This window comes from Melitaea cinxia, chromosome 10 (genome assembly GCF_905220565.1).
Source record: "Melitaea cinxia chromosome 10, ilMelCinx1.1, whole genome shotgun sequence".
Taxonomy (NCBI): Eukaryota; Metazoa; Arthropoda; class Insecta; order Lepidoptera; family Nymphalidae; genus Melitaea; species Melitaea cinxia.
The window spans coordinates 14,356,663-14,381,542 of NC_059403.1; the positions used below are offsets into that span (position 1 = coordinate 14,356,663).

At 38.2% G+C, this 24,880-nt stretch overlaps 1 protein-coding gene across 1 annotated transcript; it reads left to right on the forward strand.

Annotated features, from left to right (window-relative positions):
* The first annotated feature begins 9,077 nt into the window (after window positions 1-9,077).
* LOC123656992 (protein shuttle craft) lies at window positions 9,078-24,088 on the forward strand. Its single transcript, XM_045592598.1, has 17 exons — window positions 9,078-9,226; window positions 9,332-10,786; window positions 10,870-11,046; window positions 11,427-11,646; window positions 12,502-12,665; window positions 14,449-14,653; window positions 15,933-16,057; window positions 16,725-16,852; window positions 18,147-18,300; window positions 18,719-18,915; window positions 19,232-19,356; window positions 20,999-21,184; window positions 21,386-21,475; window positions 21,712-21,910; window positions 22,176-22,328; window positions 22,733-22,869; window positions 23,752-24,088. Exons 2-17 carry the CDS (start codon window positions 9,496-9,498, stop codon window positions 23,858-23,860), a joined length of 3,660 nt encoding a protein of 1,219 aa, XP_045448554.1. The 5' UTR covers window positions 9,078-9,226; window positions 9,332-9,495; the 3' UTR covers window positions 23,861-24,088.
* The last annotated feature ends 792 nt before the right edge of the window (window positions 24,089-24,880 follow it).

The following is a 24,880-nucleotide window of genomic DNA, read 5'->3' on the forward strand; positions in this document are numbered from 1 at the left end:
CGACATAACACGTTCCCTTTAATGGTGATAACATTTTCTTATTTTATGTAAATTTCTAGTATCGTCGTAATACTAGGATTAAAGTAACTTGATCCTAGTCGTAATAGTTTTCCAAATTCGTAATCCTTAAACGGACAAGGCTTAATAAGGCTCCGTAATCACACTACGAGAGAGGGAACCAAAAAATAATTTCGTGTAAACAATGAAAAACTGAGTACTCGATGTTTCTTATTTGGTCTAAAGAATCAGTTTTTATAGTTATATTCGTAATATGGATTCTTTTTGATAATTAATCCTTGTCCTAATCACATTTTAATCCAAACAAAAAAGATATAGGTACCAAATATTAATTTAACTAGCCACACGATTACTTACGGTATCCAACCTTTTAACATTATTGTTCATTTACATAATAATGCTCAATAATTAGTACTGAGCACGAATGCCGATGACAAATTACACGAAGCTATAATAATTAAGGAATGCATTAAATAAGGTCGCTATTTTTGTCGATGATAATGACAAAAAGGTATTTACTGAACTGACTTGAACTGAATCATGTCAACAAGAAACATTCTATTCCTCCATTACGGGTGGCTGATGAGTCTGGCGACCACATCGTCTTTTTTTTATATCACTAGGTCGGCAAACAAGCGTACGGCTCACCTGATGGTAAGAGATTACCGTAGCTTATAGACGCCTACAATACCAGAAGTATCGCAAACGCGTTGCCGACCAAATCCCCAATCCCCCCAGGAGCTCTGGTCACCTTACTCACCAACGGGAACACAATACTGCTTGAAAACAGTATTCCAGTCGAGCTGCTCCCTATTTTGAGCAGGAAATTCCTGCTGTGCCCTACCTCAGTTAAACTGACGTCTGCAACGTCACCGAAGATATCTGGGCTTCACTGAACAAAAAATGCCAACTTTTTGTTATTATATTATTTTTAGATTATACAGCTGTATAATCTTTTTTTTTTTACTTGTGATTATCTTATTTGTGTACACCAAACTCTTTTTAAATTGTTTATATCCTTAGAAATATTATAAATATCTACCCCCCGTCTCTCGCGGTATAAACAGTGTTTTGTTCAGCTCCGTATATTAAAATCTTTTATCTACACTAATGTTGTAACATTCTACTTATGTTTCCAATACTTGACTTATAATTACTACTGTTATAGCGCAGACAACAAAACACTCAATTTAAGCAATTTCACATGATGGTATAATATCCACATCGATATCGTAAAATCTCATTATACATCGCGCGCATGCGCGCAGCTGCGCTCTCATTGGTTAGATTTTAATGGCGGCAAAATCACTGTGACAATACACGTACGCGTGAATTTAATTAAAAGTTAAAAATGGATAGCGACGATGATATTTGTACGCCTCCGGATATTCTAGAATTGGCAACAAAATTAACTCACAATCTTTTGCCAGAAAAATCTAGAAAATTATATGAAAAAGAATATAATAACTTATTCCGACTCCGTCTACGAGCTCTACTGCTTGCCCCGCGACCGCTACAGCTGCTGGATCAATAATTAACATTAACTTTCAAAATTGTACCATCCAAAATTTGAACAATTATTATAAATAAACTATTGTCAGCTTTTACTCTTGTTGTTTGATTAATTGCATTAGTGAAGATAAAGTAGTGTATGCAACTGCATATAACACGGGTATTAAAACACTCGTTACTATTATGAAACTCGCTGCGCTCGTTTCATAAACTCACACTCGTGTTTTAATTTTAATACCCTTCATTATATGACAGTTGCATAACATTGATGTATAAAAAATTATACATCAATGTTGCATAAACTACTATTATTATAGTTTACAGTGGTTTAAGATAACCAAAAACATTATTGTGTTAAATAAATGACAATAGACTAAGTATTAGTGTAATTCTTTAAGATATCAGTGTAGTATTAGTATAATATTAGATTCAGTGAAACTTTTTTTTTTTTTCTTTTGATTAGTGTTAAACAAGTGTTACAGGATATTACAGTACGTTATTAGTCTTATAATCAATTTTACGAGTGACAATAATCTAATTTATGTTAAATTACGAAACAATAATAGTATTTGTGTTTGGACAGATTTATATTTGAATTACCTACTCATAATAAAATATTACATTCGAAACAATACGCACTTTTCTATATGGATGCATAATTTCGATGTTAGTCGCCAAAGGTGGTTAGCGCAGTGGCCGACAGTAAGAATAGATAACGTTAAACGCACGTGAGCCCCGAGTTCAAAACCTCACCTCGTCACAGTTTGTAACGTATCAGATTTTATTTATTCGGCTGTTAAAGCGGAAAAAAATGGCAACAGGTGGCGTTGCACGTTGCGATGGGTGCAAAAATGTAATTAATAATGCGAAGTTTCTTATGTGTTCAAAATGTAAATCTAAATATGAAATTGAATGTATAAACATCAGTTTGAAACAATTCAATGAAATGGACAACAAAAACAGCTGGAAGTGTCCTGAATGTTGTAGTAAACAACCAAAGGTAGGAAAAACTAATACGCCTATTCGGCAGACGGTAACAAATCCAAGTACTTGTCAAACCTCTGAAGTTTCGCCCGAAATGTCAGGCGTCACTACACGTAAAAAGTTTAGTAAAACTCAGGTTCTAAACATTTTTGAATATCATATCAAAAATTGACCGCTCCAGCGGGATTCGAACCCGCGTCTCCGACTGACCGTGTCGGCGCTCTAGCCAATTAAGCTATGGAACGATATACCCGCTAGAGCGAAATTTTTGATATGATGATTTTTATTTTCGGTTTAAGCGAAACGTGGCGCCGTCTATAGTGAGTTCTTTACAGAGACCCGTAACTATTCAAAGTTTCATATTACAATGAAAATCTTTGACAGGAGACGACACCATGCTATTATTAATACCTACGATTTTATTTTTGTGTTACCCCCACATTAGGAAGGCGGGTTCGAATCCCGCTGGAGCGGTCAATTTTTGATATGATATTCAAAAATGTTTAGAATTCCTAATGTGGGGGTAACACAAAAATAAAATCGTAGGTATTAATAATAGCATGGTGTCGTCTCCTGTCAAAGATTTTCATTGTAATATGAAACTTTGAATAGTTACGGGTCTCTGTAAAGAACTCACTATAGACGGCGCCACGGTTCGCTTAAACCGAAAATAAAAATCATCATATCAAAAATTTCGCTCTAGCGGGTATATCGTTCCATAGCTTAATTGGCTAGAGCGCCGACACGGTCAGTCGGAGACGCGGGTTCGAATCCCGCTGGAGCGGTCAATTTTTGATATGATATTCAAAAATGTTTAGAATTCCTAATGTGGGGGTAACACAAAAATAAAATCGTAGGTATTAATAATAGCATGGTGTCGTCTCCTGTCAAATATTTTCATTGTAATATGAAACTTTGAATAGTTACGGGTCTCTGTAAAGAACTCACTATAGACGGCGCCACGGTTCGCTTAAACCGAAAATAAAAATCATCATATCAAAAATTTCGCTCTAGCGGGTATATCGTTCCATAGCTTAATTGGCTAGAGCGCCGACACGGTCAGTCAGAGACGCGGGTTCGAATCCCGCTGGAGCGGTCAATTTTTGATATGATATTCAAAAATGTTTAGAATTCCTAATGTGGGGGTAACACAAAAATAAAATCGTAGGTATTAATAATAGCATGGTGTCGTCTCCTGTCAAAGATTTTCATTGTAATATGAAACTTTGAATAGTTACGGGTCTCTGTAGAGAACTCACTATAGACGGCGCCACGGTTCGCTTAAACCGAAAATAAAAATCATCATATCAAAAATTTCGCTCTAGCGGGTACATCGTTCCATAGCTTAATTGGCTAGAGCGCCGACACGGTCAGTCGGAGACGCGGGTTCGAATCCCGCTGGAGCGGTCAATTTTTGATATGATATTCAAAAATGTTTAGAATTCCTAATGTCCGGGTAACACAAAAATAAAATCGTAGGTATTAAAACTCAGGTTACTAAAATAAGTAGTGACGATTGCGGTCCTGTAACCGAGAGTAGACTACGCGAAATTATTAAGGAGGAGCTATCAAATTCCATAAATGCGCTAGTAACATCTCAGTTAAAATCAATTAACGAACAAATGACAAATTTTAGCGATTCTCTCTCTTTCATTAATGTGCAATATGAGGAAATAAAAACAATACTGGAAGAAAAAACTGCCATAATAGATCAGTTAAAAAAAGACAACGAGCTCCTTAAATCTTCAGTGAGACATCTTAACAATAAACTTAACATCGTCGAAATGCATATGAGGGAGAGTAATGTCGAAATAAATGGTATTCCTGAACACAAATCGGAGAATTTAGTGAACACTGTACTAGGAAAAGTAGTCAGCCATCAACTTTCTGTTGAGGATGTTCAATGTGTTACTCGAGTTGCTAAACTTAATAAAAATAATGATAAACCACGCTCCGTTGTTGTTAAACTGCGCAATGCGAGGCAGCGTGATGAACTTCTTTCGGCAGTGGTAAATTTTAACAAGGCCAATGTTAGCGACAAATTAAACTCTTATCATCTAGGTATTGGAGGCACGAAGAACCCTGTCTTTGTATCTGAACATTTAACTCCCGCCAATAAATCTCTCCACGCAGCTGCGCGTTTAAAGGCCAAACAATTAAACTACCGTTTTACTTGGGTTCGCAATGGAAGAATTTATATGAGAAAAGATGAATTCAGTCAAGCTAAATTAATAAAAAATGAAGATTGTCTAAAATTAATAAATTAAGAAACAAATGGTTCACGCAAGTTATAGTGTTTTGTTCTATTCTAATGCTTGAAATTTACTATCAAAACGTTAGAGGTCTAAGATCAAAGACAGACGAAGTATTTAAGAATATTTTAATTTCGGATTATAAAGCTTTAACAGAAACTTGGCTGAACTCTAATATTTATAGTAAGGAATTATTCGATACTCGTTATGTTGTGTATAGAAAAGATCGGTTATGTTCTCAGACTGGGAAGAAGGATGGAGGAGGGGTACTGATTGCGATAACACGTGAAATATCTTCTTCTCGTATACTTAATTGGGAATGCGATTTAGAGACATTATGGGTTGTAATAGAGGTAACTATACAAAACGTTGTTAAAAAAATTGCGATCTGTGTAGTATACTTACCTCCACCAGTGAAAATAGAAACTTTGAATAAATTTCTTGAGAGTGTTGATAACGTAATTAATCATGTAGAGGATATAGTTATTCAGGGAGACTTTAATATGAGCTTTATAAATTGGAATTGTAATGATAATTTTTTATATACTACTCCGTCAAATTATGCTACTACATTGGGTTATGCTTTGATTGACTTCTTATCTATTAATAGCTTTCACCAATATAATTGTGTTAAAAATTGTAACGATAAGGTTCTAGACCTAGTATTAAGTAATTTATCGAACATTTCAGTACGTAACTCTCCAGATATGCTTAGTAAACTAGATCCGTTTCATCCAAATTTGTTAATAGTTATTAGTGATACTCGCACTGTCTTCGGTCGAAATGTTGTTCAAGGTATGACTATTTTAAAGCCGATTATGAATCCATTATTAATGACTTAAAAAGCATAGATTGGTTAGAAAAGTTTTGTGCCTGTAATGATGTTAATGCCATGGTTGCAATGTTTTATACTTCCCTATCTAGTGTTATAGAGGAATTTGTACCGACTCGTAAACCACGCAATGCCAAGTATCCCATATGGTTTAATAGAAATTTGATTAGATTATTGGTGGAAAAAGATAAAATTCGTGCAAAACTCAATAAGTACAAAAATCCTAGAGATAAATTAGAATTTAAAATACTGCGGAAGCGCTGTCATAAGCTTTTTAATAATTGTTACGCTGAATATATAAACAGGACTCAGACTAATATTCATAAAAAACCTAAAGCTTTCTGGAGTTTTTTCAAAAATAAGAAGGATGCCGAATCGTCTATACCTGCATCAATGACATTGAATAACGTAACAGCTAACTCTGGTTCCGAGATCGCAAATCTCTTTGCCGTTCATTTTTCGTCCGTTTTCACACATAACAATAATGCTTCTCCAACCAGATTTTCTAATCCTAACATTCCATATATAGGTAAAATAAAGTTAAACGAAAATTAAGTATTAAAAGTAATAAAATCTCTGGATATACAAAAAGGTGCTGGTCCGGATAATCTTCCTCCTCTTTTCATCAAGCGGTGTAGTTCAGCTATTGCTTTTCCACTAACCCTTATTTTTAATCGATCGTTAAGGGAGGGAGTTTTCCCTGAAGAGTGGAAAAAGGCGAGAATTGTTCTCGTACACAAAAAAGATGATCGCATGGATATACAGAATTATAGTCCAATATCGATTCTCTCGTGCTTTGCAAAGCTATTCGAAAAGATATTATATCCGGTAATATCGAACCATTTTGAACGTTTTCTTACAGGTGCACAGCATGGTTTTAGGAGGGGTCTTTTTGTTCAAACCAATTTATCAGTATTTATCTCTGATTTGTCGCGCGCGATTGATGATGGACAGGAGGTTGATGCAATTTATACTGACTTCAGCAGTGCTTTTGACAAAGTCGATCATGTCTTGCTAATCCAAAAGCTGGGTCAGTATGGGATTGAGAGTGCTTTATTGAAATGGTTTGAGTCGTATTTAAGCAAGCGGCCCCAAAGTGTTGCTATCAATGGCTTTGAGTCTGGTACATATTTAGCGAATTCCGGTGTACCACAAGGATCACATTTGGGAGCACTCTTATTTCTGGTGTTTATTAACGATATTACGAGTAAAATAAAACATTGCACAATTTCTTTGTTCCCTGACGATTTAAAAATTTATAAAACAATAAGTAATAATGTAGATGCAAGTTTAGTTCAGGAAGATCTTGATGCTATTTCCACATGGTGCTATACCAATAACATGAATCTCAATGTTAACAAATGTTTCTTTATCAAATACACAAAGAAAAAAAACCGCTTGTTTCAAGCTACTTAATTGGTAATAAATCACTTCAGGAAGTGGCGGAAATTAGAGATTTGGGAGTCATTATTGATAAGAAATTGACATTTAGATCCCACATTGACAAGGTGGTTACGAAAGCGGCTCGTTTGCTAGGTTTTATTAGACGTAATACCAACGGTTTCTCTTGGTCTACAAAAATTGTTTTGTACAATGCCATGGTTCGCAGCCTTCTCGAATATGCTAGTGTTGTTTGGAACCCCACCTATATTGTGCACTCACAGCGCGTAGAAAGTATACAACGTACTTTTACGAGGTATCTTGCTTTTTCTGCCAGTTGCATCTCACACAGACAGCCATACAATCAACGATTGGCTTGGTTTGGGATGATGAGCCTTCGGGACAGGCGCGCACTTCTCGAGCTATGCTTTTTATATAAAATTCTTCATCATGATGTACATTGTAGCAGCTTGGCTGAGCATATATCTCTTTCAGTCCCACGTAGGTACCCAAGAAATAAAATCCATGACATCTTTTATATTCCAAAATCAAAAACTCATATGGGAAATCAGGCGCCCGTGGTTAAACTGTGTTTGAATTATAACAAAATTGCAAAAGATTTACCAGGCATTGACATATTTGGTAATCATTATGATGCATTTAAAAAGAAACTTAGTGCTCATTTTCACAAATAATATAGTTTGTTTTTTCTTTTTTAATATTCTCTTTTGTAACCTTTTTTATATTCTACTTTGTAATCCTTTTTTTAAGTAATTAATAGTTTTATTTTGTGTTATGCAAGCTGTAAAAAAAATTGAATGTTATGCATGCTAGTTATTGATATATGTATTAAGGACCTTACTGTATACCTAATGTGCTTATTATAACAATGTAAAAATATGTATATTGTTAGTATGCTTAAATAAATAAATAAATAAATACGAAAGTAACTCTATCTGTCTGTCCGTCGCGCTTTCACGCAAACTACTGAACCGATTTAAATGAAATTTAGTTCACAGATAGTCTTGAGTCTGAGAAAGGACGTCTAAAGCTTTTTAATGTGAAAAAAGGGATGTAACGGGTTGAAAGGTGGGGATGAAAAGTTATATGGAAGTATCGTCATATTTAGAGCTAGAAACTTGAAACTTATTTTTTAAACTGTTCAATAAATATGACATTCAAAGTTTGTAAAAACTTTACCCTCAAGAGTGTAAAATAACAATAGGGAATAGAAGATGGCAGTTTGTATGAAAATATGTAAGGTTTATGAGAATATTTTATAAGTTTGCGACAAGAAAAACATTAGAGCTATTCTGATGTCCAAAATAAACGAAAACATATATCCAAATAATTGTGTTTGCTCGCAAACGAAAAAAAAACCGACTTCAATTACATCGACAAGTAATACAACGTAGACCGACGAAAAAATAGTCTAGCAACTACGCGTTATCAAAGATTACTCAAAAAGTAGTTATCAGATCTCGATAAAATTTATATGTGACCACATGATAAACATCAGCTTTCGATTAAATTAAAAATTATCAAAATCGGTACACCCACTAAAAAGTTATTACGGATTTTCGAGAGTTTCCCTCGATTTCTCTAGGATCCCATCATCAGATCCTGGTTTCCTTATCATGGTATAGAACGAGGAATATCCCCTTTCTAACAAAAAAAGAATTATCAAAATCGGTACATCCAGTACAAAGTTATGCGATATAATACAACGTAGGTCGACGAAAAAAGCGTCAAGTAAAAACGCATTATTAGATATAACTCGAAAAGTAGTTGTTAGATCTCAAATAAATTTAAATGGGACCAATTGGCACACACCACCTTTCGATTAAAACAAAATTTGTCGAAATCGGTCTACCCGGTCAAAAGTTCTGATGTAACATACATAAAAAAAAAAAAAAAAAATACAGTCGAATTGAGAACCTCCTCCTTTTTTGGAAGTTGGTTAAAAATGATCATCAAAGTTCACACGGACAAATTCACAAAAATGCAAAAATTATGTTTTATATAAAGTACCTACAGTATGCGTTAAGTGGAGCTTTATGTGTTCAAATGTCAAGAAGTGTCAACGTTGACTTCCCCCTCCCTACTCCCAATTCAATAGAATCAGACTCATCTTGTCATATCTTCTAAAAGTTATTATATTTTTGAGTTGCTAAATTATTTTTATTTATATTTTGATTTATTTAATATTATTTAGTACATAGTCAAGTGCTCGTTAAACGGATACCTGGTAAGTGCACTTAATTGATTGAATATCATTTAAAGTGCCACATGTCCTTCCGAAGATTTCAAATTCAACTTTTACGATAACGAATTCATTTAATATTTCTTTCAGAAAGTCGAGGAACAGAGTAAGGAGACCATAGGCCTCGGCCTTTGGCCATTAAACATTGAAACAACTGTAAATACTGAAAAAAAAATTACTTAAAGCTCTGCCATACCCAAATTAAGATATTTCATAATATTATATATATATATATATTTTTTTTCATTATAACGATGTCTCAGTGGAATAACCCTTTCTCTTACAACCAATATCCAAATACTCCAAATACTTGGAACGGCACTTATAACAACCAATATCAACCTTATTATCCAAACCCAAATCAAAGTAGACAATATGACCCTACTAACCAATACGTTAGTTTTGATGAGTTTTTATCCCAAATGCAAATTTCCAATACTCCTCCTGCCAATGCTGCTAACTACAATAATATGCAATATCAAAATTATCAAAGTGCTCAATATAACAATGTTCCCAATTATCAAAATGGGTCAACACCGCAATGCTCTCAAGCAGAGTATTCGTACGGATCGAACACTGCCAATTTTCCTAATAATGAAGAATCTTATCAATCTAATGTACATAATCAATATAATCAACTGAGTTCAGACCAAAATAATTATACAAATGAGATGGTCTTTAAATCTAAGCTAACACCAACTGCTACTGAATTCGTACCTAAAAGTTCTAAATCAAAATCTCCTGTTATCCCCCACGATGAACCCCCAGAAGGATCAGATTCATCAGTAAATACATCAGGCAAATCTTCTACCAATTATTCTAAGCCATCCAGTTCAACTAACTGGAGAGAAAAGCCGCATAGTTCACAGGGTAGTAGTTCAACTAGTAATGATACAAGTCAGATGCAAAGATCCTCTTTTAAATGTCAAGAGCCAAATAGAAAAAATAAAGATGAGTCCAAACCACATAATCAAGACAGTTATAATGACTACTCTGAGTCACTAGACCAAAACACTACTAAAAACAATAAAGATTCCTCAAACCGTCCCAATGAAGTGAATAATAGGAACCGCAATCGTGCTAAAAACCGATCCTCTACCAATAATCAAACCCAGGAATCTAGCTACCGCAATCAAGACTATAATAACCAAGACTCTAGTAGTCGTAGATCTTACAATCGAAACAGTGATTTAAATAGCTTTAATCATGACACAAATTCTTGTAATGGTGAAACAAGCAATCATTTGCACAACGAAGGGGGCCAATCGAAATACAACTCTAAGGCTAAAAACAGAGAGTCTGATGCAGGTCGAACTTTTTACAACAGTCATATATCCAAAGAAAGTCAAGATGTTAGAAATGGAAGGAACGACGGAACTAGAAATAGGAAATGGGCTGGCAGTCAAAGATTAAGAGCAGCAGAACGAAACATTACAGAAGATGAACATTACGCTAACTCATATTTGAATTATAGGGATGAGAAAGCAAAAGATAATGTGCAAAGTCCAATGAGGGGAAAAAATAAACCTCAATCAAATGTAGGAGGTAGTTATTAAATTTGACTATGTCCATAATTACCACAGCTATATAGTACTTTAAAATTAACCTAAAATTTTCATACATTTCAGAAAATACTGAAATGACTCAACGAGAACGCCTTAGTGAACAACTTGATAAGGGAACTCTTGAATGCCTCGTGTGTTGTGAAAGAGTGAAGCAAACTGACTCTGTGTGGTACTGCAGCAACTGTTACCATGTGTTGCATCTGCGCTGTATACGAAAGTGGGCTATAAGCAGTATGGTCGGTAAGTTATCAACTCAACTATTCTAATATTTTATTACTTACAAATAAATTTATATAGCACAACAATACTTTTTGACTACTATAACAATAATAATAATTTTGTTGTTTATTTAAATGTGCAATTATTACACATACTAAGGTAACTATAATGACTTGTCTCGAATTACAATACTGTACTTAAACAATATTTACAGATTTAAAAAATAATGAATTTGTGGATGTCCTTTATTCTTTATATGATTATATAATGTATAACTGAGAAAGTCCAGTAATTGTTAAAATAAGTACAGTATTTCTATAATTACGATAGAAATATATTTTTTACATTACTACTATTTAATATTATTTAAATACAATAAAAATTTGCATTATTGCTTACAGAAGGGAAATGGCGTTGTCCAGCTTGTCAGAACACCAGTCAAGATATACCAACTGAGTACAGATGCATGTGTGGGGCAATAAGGAATCCAGAGTATCAGAGGGGGTCGACCGGCGCCCACACTTGTGGCAAAGCTTGCAAGAGACTAAGGAGCTGTCCGCACCCATGCACATTGTTATGTCATCCTGGCCCTTGTCCACCCTGCCAAGCCACTGTTATGAAGTAAGTTTTATTAAGTATTAGCAACCTGCCCCATAACCGAGCTTCCATGTATACAAATTATTGTGACAGTTTATAAATATAAAATAGGTTTTTGAAGCGTATTTTTAAAACTGAAATCGCAAGGGTATTTATTTAAATTCTATAATGTAAAGGACAATATAATCATTGTCAAGTTGCTAAAGTACATAATTATTATTTAGTATAAATTAATCTATACATATAATAAAATGGTAGGAAAGTCAAAACTGTAAATTGAATATTTTTTTAAAGGAATACTTGGGGTGTGATCCACTATCGACACCGAAGCCAAAAATATGGTTTTTAGAATTTTTGTCTGTTTGTCTGTATGTATGTCCAGGATAAAGTCAAAAAGTACTGCATGGATTTACTTCGAATTTGGCACGAATATTATTAAGAAGTCGGGTCAACATATAGGCTACGGGGAACGAGCAGTGAACCTTTATTTCTTCAACGCATTCTGTAACAACGTGTAATCTAACGACGCATATTTGAATGTTATTATTATGTTAATAACCATGCTATAAGCTAGCTTCACACTATAAATAAAGACATGCTGTAGTATATTTTGTATCAGCATTGCATCCGTGCGAAGCCAGGGCGGGTCGCTAGTTAAATAATAATATAGATATGAAAAGAAACTTCGAAACATTCCAAATTACAAAAATCTGTATGCTAATTTTAATCACGTAATCAATCATGTATTATAGTAGGGGAGAGCCTAACAGATAGTGTGAGTTTGACGAAAGTAAGGTTCAAAATAGTAAAATTCCTTTAGTTAGGTATTTGGTGAACGGCCCCTAACAGTATATGTGTGTATAAAATTTTGACATATAGGCAATGCGGTTGTGGAACAGAAACCCGCTCAGTTATGTGCAGCAGCAAGCTGGAGCAAGTCTGCGGGCGGCAGTGCAGTCGTAAGCTCGAGTGTGGAGTACACTCTTGCACAAAAGATTGCCACGAAGGTCCCTGCGGTCCTTGCAAGGAAGTCGTCACACAAGGTTACATTTGAATATTTTATTGATTAGACGGTTACTCAGATTACTTTCCATATAATTTTTCTACTAGTAGCTCTTCTATATATGAGTATTTTTCTGTAAACTGGACAATATTAAGATAAATTTTTTTTCGAGAAACAATCTCCTGGTTAAAATTTTTATAGTTTTTTTTTTTTTTTTTTTTAATATCATCATTGGACAAACTTAAAAAGCATATGTAGCACTACATAGAAATAAAATAAGAGCCATAACAAAATTGACATTATAGTATTATAAAAAAAAATTAACAAATTATAAAATGAAGCCCAGGTTACGAAGAAATTACACATTTATTTGTTAGTAGAATATTATGTATGGAGTAATTCTTCTATTTATGTACGTATAATAGGGTACTTTCGGTAGTGAAAAATAAATTATATTTGATAAAAATTAAAATTTATGTACAAATACACTTAAATATTCTGATTTGGAATCGTAAAAGCACATTTTATTATATTGAAATTAAAAGTCGTATATTTTAATCTGTATATCACGTGACCTAAAACACGACCCGCCATGATATGACGTCATACAAACAATAACAAAAACAAAGTTCTGTTAGAGCTGTAAACAGCTACTTGTGCTCTTTCGTTAGTGCATTTCATTTGTACCTAAAATGCAAAAAGGTTTTGTAAAAGCAGATAGAAGAAGATACGAATCTGCCAAAAATTAATTCAATGATGGTTGCAAAGTTTTTTGCATGTAATCCAGAATCCTGTTCTGCCGAATTTCGGAATGTTAAATATAAATTAAAACATCTTTGTAAGTATTACTTGTTATATTATACTGTTTTTTTTTTTTTTTTTTTTTTAATGTAGGTATACTTAATTTGAAAAATAATGTTAGAAAGTGTTAGTTTATGTTTTATTCCATATGTTACTGCCAAATTAAGACTTAATTGTTTTTTTTTAATGCTAGTATTTGTACAGCTAGACACTAGACACCAACGATAGCTATTGTAATTCATTATTTTACACAAAAACACCAAATATTTGTAGCTGTTAACGTTGAACGACAAAGAGTATATGTATAAAAAAAAAATAATAATAAATAAAGTATTGAACTTTTGACGTATTCAACGAGTTCGGTCTTACATACGTCATACACGACTTTTGTTGCTAACAATATTACGTCACCAAATGGTTGATAGACTGTTTTAATGTGTGGAAAATTTATTTTGATGATGGGCATATGGTACAGAACCGTGCAGAATGATCCCTGGAGAATACCATGGTTTGATGAATGCAAGCTGAGTAGGAATACGTTAACTAGACTTAGACTCCGTTCCGGTCATATTCCACTTAATAAGTTTGCTTACCTAATGAAAAAGGTACCATCTCCGTTGTGTACCGAATTAGTCCTTGTGGACTAAAGCTCCTTAAATAAAGAGAAAAAAAATGGTTGATTGCGTTTTCGCGGAAATAAAAAAGGTTTAAAATGTAATTTAATTTCATGGCATGAAAGCGTTATTATTTTGCCGAAATATATTTTTTTGTGACTTTTTATTAGAAAATCAACAATTTGAGGTACTTTTTCGAACATAGTGGAATACCCTATGGTTTAGTTTACTTTTTGAAAAAAAGAATAAGTTATATCACTCGGCTGTTACTAGCCGCATAAGCATTATATTACGACCATATGTGTATGTTAAAGAAAAAAAAAACAAGTTTTTTACATTTCTTATTCGTGCAATGTGCCACTAGTAACTTACAAAAAGCAGAAAAAATGATTAGGTTTTACTGTGCAGTGTGCTACTGCCCAGCGGCCCGGTCGCGTTCAGTGGCGTGCACGGCGGAGTCAGGGACGGCAGAGAGGTGGTCGTGTGCGGCGGAGTGCGGGCGCGTGCTGGCGTGCGGCGCGCACGTGTGCCGCGCGCCGTGCCACGCGCCGCCCTGCGCGCCCTGCCCGCTGCGCCCCGACAACGTGCCCGCCTGCCCCTGCGGGAACACCAGGTACCTCTACACGTCACGTCGCACTGTTGTGTGCCGGCGTGCGGCGCGCACGTGTGCCGCGCGCCGTGCCACGCGCCGCCCTGCGCGCCCTGCCCGCTGCGCCCCGACAACGTGCCCGCCTGCCCCTGCGGGAACACCAGGTACCTCTACACGTCACGTCGCACTGTTGTGTGCCGGCGTGCGGCGCGCACGTGTGCCGCGCGCCGTGCCACGCGCCGCCCTGCGCGCCCTGCCCGCTGCGCCCCGACAACGTGCCCGCCTGCCCCTGCGGGAACACCAGGTACCTCTACACGTCACGTCGCACTGTTGTGTGCCGGCGTGCGGCGCGCACGTGTGCCGCGCGCCGTGCCACGCGCCGCCCTGCGCGCCCTGCCCGCTGCGCCCCGACAACGTGCCCGCCTGCCCCTGCGGGAACACCAGGTACCTCTACACGTCACGTCGCACTGTTGTGTGCCGGCGTGCGGCGCGCACGTGTGCCGCGCGCCGTGCCACGCGCCGCCCTGCGCGCCCTGCCCGCTGCGCCCCGACAACGTGCCCGCCTGCCCCTGCGGGAACACCAGGTACCTCTACACGTCACGTCGCACTGTTGTGTGCCGGCGTGCGGCGCGCACGTGTGCCGCGCGCCGTGCCACGCGCCGCCCTGCGCGCCCTGCCCGCTGCGCCCCGACAACGTGCCCGCCTGCCCCTGCGGGAACACCAGGTACCTCTACACGTCACGTCGCACTGTTGTGTGCCGGCGTGCGGCGCGCACGTGTGCCGCGCGCCGTGCCACGCGCCGCCCTGCGCGCCCTGCCCGCTGCGCCCCGACAACGTGCCCGCCTGCCCCTGCGGGAACACCAGGTACCTCTACACGTCACGTCGCACTGTTGTGTGCCGGCGTGCGGCGCGCACGTGTGCCGCGCGCCGTGCCACGCGCCGCCCTGCGCGCCCTGCCCGCTGCGCCCCGACAACGTGCCCGCCTGCTCCTGCGGGAACACCAGGTACCTCTACACGTCACGTCGCACTGTTGTGTGCTGGCATGCGAAACCACTGGTGGACATAGGCCTCTCCAAGCTCGCGCCAAACATCCCGGCTTCACGCACACAGAACGTTTGCTCTAATTTGTTTATCGCACTTAAACCCAAACTACAATTTACCATGTCTATTATAATAAGAATCACCCAGTTTAAATTGCATGACTACTGACTTAAAAATCGCAATTTTATTACATTATATGACATTTTTCAAGCAATGTACACTACCTCTACCTTTTGTATTCATTCTCTTTTTCTGATTTCAGAATAAGCAAAGATCAACGTAAAACATGCACAGACCCAATACCTCTCTGTGGCAACATTTGCGCCAAGCCACTGCCTTGTGGTCCGCCCGGAGACAAGCATTTTTGCAAAGAGAATTGTCATGAAGGTAAAATTTTACAGCTTAAATACAGAAGTATATTATACAGTACGAATTTCACATTTTACTGTGTTTTAAAATTGTAAATATTTAAAAATACTAACTGACCCGGCGAACTTCGTACCGCCATGTTTTATTTCTCTAATCGCAACTGAGGAAATAAAACCTTTCCGGTAAAATCGAATTAACTAAATTGAAAATAAAAATGGAGTACTCAATTGAAAAATTCATATTGTTGTACAAAATGCGTGCGATATATTATTATTATTTTTTGGATGTCAGGTGGGCTGACAATATATTAGACGAATTATAATTTAGAAGAATTATATTTAGACGTTTAATATGTTATAATAGATACATACAATTTTATAAATACTCATATAAATTATATAAAAAACGAGTGTGCTTTAGACCACACGACTGAAGTAAAACTTCTTTAGCAATAGACCTGCACTGTGTCTTAGATATACGAAACGTAACTGGCTAGGAGAGAAAGAGAAAGAAAATGTGTCGCATCTCTCTCTTGCTCCGGTCCCTCACCGATCACACTTTTCGTAAAACTCTCGTCATGCATTCAACAGCTTACTTACCAAGTCAAGCGTGAGTAATGAAATTTTACTTCAATAACGAATTTACATATAGAGTTACATAAAGAAATATAATTATTATTGTACAGGAGCGTGTCGCGTGTGCCCGGACACGACGCTGTTGCAGTGCCGCTGCGGACACTCCAGCCGTGAAGTGCCGTGCGCGGACCTGCCCGACATGCTGAACAACGTACTGTGTCAAAGGAAGTGTAACAAGGTAACTTACCTCCCATCACCTATGTATACCTACTCGTGTGGAAATAACATAGAAGTATGGTTCATTAGACCATTAGTGTGCAGTGACTCTTATTCTGCTGTGGAGGCTGTGAGTTTAACATTTGCCCTGGATCTGGGTGTAGTCTATTTATATGTAAATTTATCGAAAAGAAAAATAGCTATATCAGTTGTCTATGACCAGTGTTACCTATAACAAGTATTAAATTGCTTAAAAAACTGGCGCAAAATTCCAAAATCCGATAGGGTACTTTCGATAGTGAAAAATAAATTATAAAATTTGATTAAAATTAAAATTTATTTACAAATACACTTAAATATTCTGATTTTGGAATCGTAAAAGCACATTATTGTTTTATTTATTTTATTCTGTATATCACGTGACCTAAAACACGACCCGCCATGATATGACGTCATACGAACAATAACAAAAACAAAGTTCTGTCAGACCTGTAAACAGCTAGGTACATATCTATCAACTTTAACTTCAAGGATTAATACTTGTGCTTTTTTGTTAGTGCATTTCATTTTTACCTATTTATTTATTAAAATGCAAAAAGGTTTTGTAAAAGCAGATAGTACGAATCTGCCAAAAATTGATTCAATGATGGTTGTAAAGTTTTTTGCATGTAACCCAGACTTCTGTTCTGCCGAATTTCGGAATGTTAAAACATCTTTGTAAGTATTACAATGTAGGTATACTTAATTTGAAAAATAATGTTAGAAAGTGTTAGGTTATGTTTTATTCCATATGTTACTGCCAAATTAAGACTTGTTTTTTTTTAATGCTAGTATTTGTACAGCTAGACACTACACACCAACGATAGCTATTGTAATTCATTATTTTACACAAAAACACCAAATATTTGTAGCTGTTAACGTTGAACGACAAAGAGTATATGTATAAAGTATTGAACGAGTTCGGTCTTATATACGTCATACACGACTTTTGTTACGTCACCAAATGGTTGATAGCGTTTTCGCGGAAATAAAAAAGGTTTAAAATGTAGTTTAATTTTATGAAGCATGAAAGCGTGTTTATTTTGCCGAAATATTTTTTTTTTGTGGCTTTTTATTAGAAAATCAACATTTTGAAGTACTTTTTCGAATATAGTGGAATACCCTATTCTTAACAAAATACAATTCATAAAAATCGCTAGCGTGTTGTCGATCATACCCGCGACACTCTCTACGAGCTCTGGTCACCCCAGTAACAAAAACTGTTTGAAAGCGGTATTATTTAGTCGAAGATGTTTATCAGTGTTGCGTGTGTGCAGAAGCTGTCGTGCGGGCGGCACCGCTGCCGCACGGCGTGCTGCGCCGCGCAGTCGCACCGCTGCGCCGTGGTGTGCGGCCGCACGCTGTCGTGCCAGCTGCACCGCTGCGAGGAGTTCTGCCACACCGGCCACTGCGCGCCCTGCCCCACTGTCAGTGAGTACATGGCCGTACACTTTATCTGTAGCTATTGGCCAGTGATAAACTAAGGATGGTCGGGGATTCGAGTCTTACTTTTTATATAGATACAATTGGGTCGGTAAACGAGAGTACGGCTCATCTGATAGTAAGAAGTCATCATAGCTAATAGATAACTGCAACACCAGAAGCGGCTAGACACTGCCCCATTTGGGCTGTTCTAGATTTTGAGCAGGATATTTCTTGACGTGCCCTACCTCGTCGCTTGGCGCAGGTTTTATTATACAGAAAATTTTCATTTCTGTATTTGGACAAGTTGGTTAGAGGCTTCTAAGTTTTATATTCCAAGGAAACAATTTTCGGAATTTAGAAATATTTTTTAGAAAAGTAGTCAGTGAATATTTAGCACGGAGAGTAAGCGAGGCCGTGGCGGCAGGTTTCTCGGAGCTGCGCTGCGCGTGCGGCGCGGAGGTGCTGCTGCCGCCCGTGCGCTGCGGCAGCCGCCCGCCCGCCTGCGCCGCGCCCTGCCGCCGCGCGCGCGCCTGCGGCCACGAGCCGCACCACGCCTGCCACCCCGGGGACTGCCCGCCCTGCGTCGTGCTCACCACCAAGAGGTGCTACGGCGACCACGAGGTAAGCGAACCCCTCTCAAACCTCTGTGGCCATTATTCTTCTAATTTGTCTAAACGAAGAGAGGGAGAGAGAAACAACTGGGTTTCCGCAGACGACATCCAATTGTAAGTATAAAATTAATCCGAGTGAGCTGTTTGTGAACTGGTGACGTAGTTGAAGGTAGAAAAGCAAAAAAAAACTAGTACTAAATGATTCTATAAATTAGCTATACTATTAAAATTAAAAAAAAAAAAAAACTTAGCGTATTTTATATATTGCTATAATAACTCTATCAAGATCTAACGCATTTGTTAAATTAATATGTAATTGTCTTCAGGAACGTAAAACTATCCCTTGTTCGCAAGAGGAGTTTTCGTGCGGTCTTCCCTGCGGCAAGCCTCTACCTTGCGGCAAACACACTTGTATAAAAACATGCCACAAGGGACCCTGCGATGCTGGCAAGTGAGTAATGATTGACGTAAACAGGGCATTACAACATAGGCTTTTAAGCATAAATAAAATCCTATCCTATAAATTTTCTGAAATTGTTTTTAAGCTATTGCATAGCTTTTATCACGGGCTTTGAGCGCGGCGACCGAATCAAGAAATTCTGTAACGAAAATAAAACCTAACACCCCCCCACTCCGCCTACCACGTAGCTGGGCCGAGCGTTCGCTTAACATGTATATAAATGGTATAATGTTACGACTGTATGAAGCTCGCACGGATCGAAACGAGCTGCTCCGAAATCGGACGAATACGAAAGCAGCTGTTTGTGAAAAAGTATATAGGTGTATAGGTATCTATCATATCTTTGTAATGCCACACTCACCGCATGTGCGTCCTGTAAGTATACATGTAGGTATATATGTATACATAGGTGTACCTTTGTACAACAGTGAATAGCAGTTGCTGGCGTAAAAGGTGTAACTTGAATTAATTATTATCAAAGAAAAAAAATACTGCATAACTAAAAAAAATAAAATAATTATAATTGTATAAGTTGATAGAAAAGCTATGAAATAGCTTTACTGCAGCAGTCCCCGAGTCATCATCATCATCATTACAGCCTATACAGTCCACTGCTGGACATAGGCCTCCACAAGTTCACGCCAAAAATAACGTGAACTCATATGTTTTGCCCATAGTCACCACGCTGGGCAGGCGGGTTGGTGACCGCAGTACTGGCTTTGTCGCACCGAAGACGCTGCTGCCCGTCTTCGGCCTGTGTATTTCAAAGCCAGCAGTTGGATGGTTATCCCGCCATCGGTCGGCTTCTTAAGTTCCACGGTGGTTGTGGAACCTTTGCTACGTGTTAAAAAATTGCTTGTTGGGTTAGAGAGACACCCACAACTCCTAACACGAGACACAAGAGAGAGAGTAAAAAAATCCTACAGAAACTTAATCTTCTTTTTCAACAACTCACAAAATCAACTTACACTTAAGCAAAGCTTATACCATAAGAAACTACAATGACTCACCCACAATAAATTGCACTCAGCTCTTAAGACGGCGAGAGAATCCAATCCAAAAAGAGAGGCCCCGCAACACTCGCCCTGAGGCTTATATACCCTAGCAAACCCCCCGCGCGTCGCGACACAACTACACTCTAAGGTGCACCGCGACGCAGTACAATACGAGGGTATTCCAAAATTAAATCAGTCGCCTAGAAAAAGTAAATAGCAACGCTAATGCATAACTGCTATTATACATCAGCAGGAACGAAATCAGGCGCTATTAAAAATATATGCTACACCTTGTTATCCCTTAGTCGCCTCTTACGACACCCACGGGAAGAGAGGGGGTGGCTAAATTCTTTAGTGCCGTAGCCACACAGTCCCTGAGTGCCACATGTTTTTTTTTTTTAGCTGTTTAAGCCTGTGAATTATAATTATTTAAAGTAACTAATAATGATTTAAGTATATTAGACGTTAATTTAGTTGATAAAATAGACCATTTTATTATATTCTTGCTTTGCATACGTAGAGCTCTTACTACACAACTCTGCTAGTTTGCCGGCTAAACATCAATTATATTTATCGATTCTATCGAATTCGTAGGCTAGTGAGAATTAATTGTAAACTAAATTTCTCATTTATGTCAGATGCACGCAGCCGTGCACGGAGAAGCGCCCGAGCTGCGGGCACCCGTGCGCGGCGCCGTGCCATAGCGGCAGCGGTGGGGCGTGCCCCAGTGGGGCCCCGTGCCGCCGCCCCGTCGTGGCCACGTGCCCTTGCGGTCGCCGCAGTGCTGAGCGCACCTGCGCGGACAATGCGAGGGACTATGCCAAGTGAGACTATTATAATATTACAATACTATATTATAAAAATAAAATGCACCAGTGAACTGCATCTACGTAAAATTGTATTTAAAAAAATATATATTATTCCCTTGATTAGTGTACGTGTGGGTGGGCTTCATTGTTTACGTCAGTGCGTGCGTATTCAAATATACACGACATTTTTTTTATCAAATTTAATGTTTTGTTTAGAATGATGAGCACATTGGCCGCGTCTAAGATCCAGGAAGGTGGTTCAGTCGATTTATCTGAAGTACAGCGTCCTGGAGCTATGCTTAAAACGTGAGTTCTTTGGTAATAGGATATACCCATTAAAAGGTTATAACCTTTTTAATTTATATTCTTAATAATACATAGGTATTTTTGTAGATAGTGATATATAAATCGTCTAGTCATACAAGACTGACAGTCATTCTTTTACAAAAAAGCAAGATAAAAGCGTACATTTGCTTTCAGATTTGTCACTGACTAAGCAAAATGCAGCTATAGAGGCTACTTTATATTGCGTTACCATGCAGGCTGGAGTGCGACGAAGAGTGCTATGTGGAAGCTCGCAGCCGGCGGCTGGCACTGGCGCTGCAGCTGCGCAACCCCGACGTGTCGGCCAAGCTGGCGCCGCGCTACAGCGAGCACGTGCGCGCCACGGCCGCGCGCGAGCCCGCCTTCGCGCAGCACGTGCACGACCGCCTCACCGACCTCGTGCAGCTCGCCAAGAAGGTACTCCCACACACTGTACTACTGCGCACTAGCGCACACTAGCACTGACTGCCAGAAAGGTTACCCACACATCCAAACACACTATCTATGTACAATTACCCACGCAATTGTTAGAATTCCGAGCTAAGTATATAGCCAGTAACGTAACCGTTTTCACCAACTTTTTTTACTAAAAGTTTTTTGTTCTCACATTCTCGCAATAAACACATCAACAAAGAATAATAATTATAAAATTTACTAATTTAAATATTTTTTTACATTTTAGTCTAAGCAGAAGACCCGTGCCCACTCGTTCCCATCGATGAACCGACAGAAGCGTCAGTTTATTCACGAAATGTGCGAACATTTTGGCTGTGAGAGCGTCGCGTATGACGCTGAACCGAACAGGAACGTTGTGGCTACAGCCGATAAAGAGAAGGTAACGTTATTTTTTTTTTTCGATATTTTTTACTCTCCATTTTTAAAAATAACACTATCAGTGAATACTGAATGGACTTATATTCGTATACTTTTAAAATATAAATTAATAAAAATAAAAAAGCTAGTAGACCACACGAAATAAAAATAGAAGTAACACTTCTTTAGCAATAGATTTGCACAACTGTGTCTTAAATGTACGAAACGTAACTGGCTATAAGAGAAAGAGAAAAAGAAAATGTGTGCTCGCACCTCTCTTGCTCCGTTTGCCTCGCCCGATCACACTTTCCGTAACGCTCTCGTCACGCATTCACTAGCTTACTCCCCGAGTCAAACGTGCGTAAGTTTTATGTATTTGATATATGAAATATATGTATGAGTGTAATGTATATTGCAACGCTCCAGTCGTGGCTGCCGGCCATGAGCGTGCTGGAGGTGCTGGCGCGCGAGGCGGGCAAGCGGCGCGTGCCGGGGCCCGTGCTGCGCGCGCCCGCCGCGCCCGCGCCCGCGCCGCGCGCCGCGCCGCCCGCGCCTCCCGCCAAGTGAGTGCCGCGTTTAAAGGCCTTCTACACGGTCGGGATCGACCACCGACCATCGTGTCCTTGGTCGGGTTGATATAAAAATGGACAGTGTGGAAAACGGTTAACCCGACCAATATTTGTTTGATGTCAACGGCCTTGGTTGGTGATTTGCGATGTCTTTGGGACATTGGATCCGATTTATACAAAGAAAAGAACCAAAAAAACTTTACTTCACTTTAGCATAAAAAAGTTATTGCCAAACCCACCTTATATTGCTTTAAAAGGCAAGGAGCCATCGCTTCAAATACCAGAAAAGAACTGACAAGTTGAGTCAACCACCGACCGTGTAGAATGAATACGAAAATTGGTTGACCCGACTAAGAACACGACGGTCGGCGGTCGATCCCGACCGTGTAGAAGGCCTTTAACTCTTTGTACTAAACTTACTGGAACTAGCTCGACAAACAAATCCGATGAGCGCGTAAGCACGGTTATAATTTACAACGAAGAGTTTATGCAGAATTAACTTACCTTCTTAATTTATCTACTTTATTAATCAGTTAACGTGGTCTGGGCGCGATTTCAGCTGATATGTTGATATATGTCTTGTCTCAGCATATGTACTGGATCATTGTTGTTAAACACATGAAATATATATATTTCTTAGGCTGGATCTTAAACCATTAGTTTTATTTATAAAGATAGATATACAATATATTTGAAAAAATATGTATGCATGTGTGTCGGTCTCTCTGATGCATGAACACTACTACTAAACCGATAACAACATATCTTCATATTTTATAGCTACAAAAAGGAAAAAAACAGGAGAATATTTTCGTAACAACTGTGAGACAATGATCCTTTATTTTACATTTGATAAAATGAATTATATATTTACAGATCATCGGGTGGCTGGGCGACGCTAACATCAACAAATGCGTGGGCAGCCCGCAGCCAGCCCAAACAGGCGCCCAAGATCGACTACTTCGACAACCCACCCGATAACTGAACAGCGAACTACGACTGTTGACAACTGAATTTAGATGTATTAGCTCAATTCAGACCAGATGAGTGCACATACGTTCACTTAAGGGTACTGTGGAGTGTATTAGTTTGTCTCTGTTAATCTGTCATTACTGGCCTTTTCTGTTAATGAGAGTATGATTCGGCACGCAAAGGAGATATAATTCTACCGCAATATCTCATAAGAAATACAGGTTTCTTGTGATGTTTCTAATCACTGGCCAAAATTATTTTTTCACAATTTCGGCGCGTAAAGTTATTTTGTTGGTCAAAGATTAATAATAATAAACTGTCTATGGATAGAAATGGTGGACTTGTCCATGTGTAAGACAATGAAGGGATTTTGTACTGATATGTGACTGTATGTAAAGAGAAGTTGATTTATTCACTTATTTCTCTTTTCTCTGTATGTCTAGAAATTAAAATCTCTCTTTTTAACCGATTTAAAAACCACAAAAAACTAAGAACATAATTGGTAAAAATGAAAATGTTGGCGCTCGTCTGTGTCTACTTTTATATTATAAAAAAATCTTACAAGTGATCTCCGCATCAATATAATATTTAAGTTACAAGATAAATAATTTTTATAGTTAAATAACACAAACACTAAACTTCCTCGATCAATGCGCTTTATTGTGATTTAAGCGACAGTTTCCCGTTTACCCAGCATCTTTGATGGCGTTGCATAACATAAAATACTTATTTTGGTTCAGCTTATTTACTTTTTAACCAACTTCAAAAGAGGAGGAGATTACTCAATTTACCGTATAAATATATATCGACGGGTGAAAAGAAAAAAAGTGAACTACAATTTTGAGATTTTTTTTTTTTTATTGCAGTAACTAACTAAAAACTTTATATTTTACAACATGGCAAAATAAAAAATACAAATATCGCCTCATTTCTTGGTACTTTTGTCAAGTAAAAGAAGACAACTACTGCTGTTTTGTATAATTACACGACGTACATGCGTTCAACTACCGCTTAGCCGCTTTTACGCAGTACG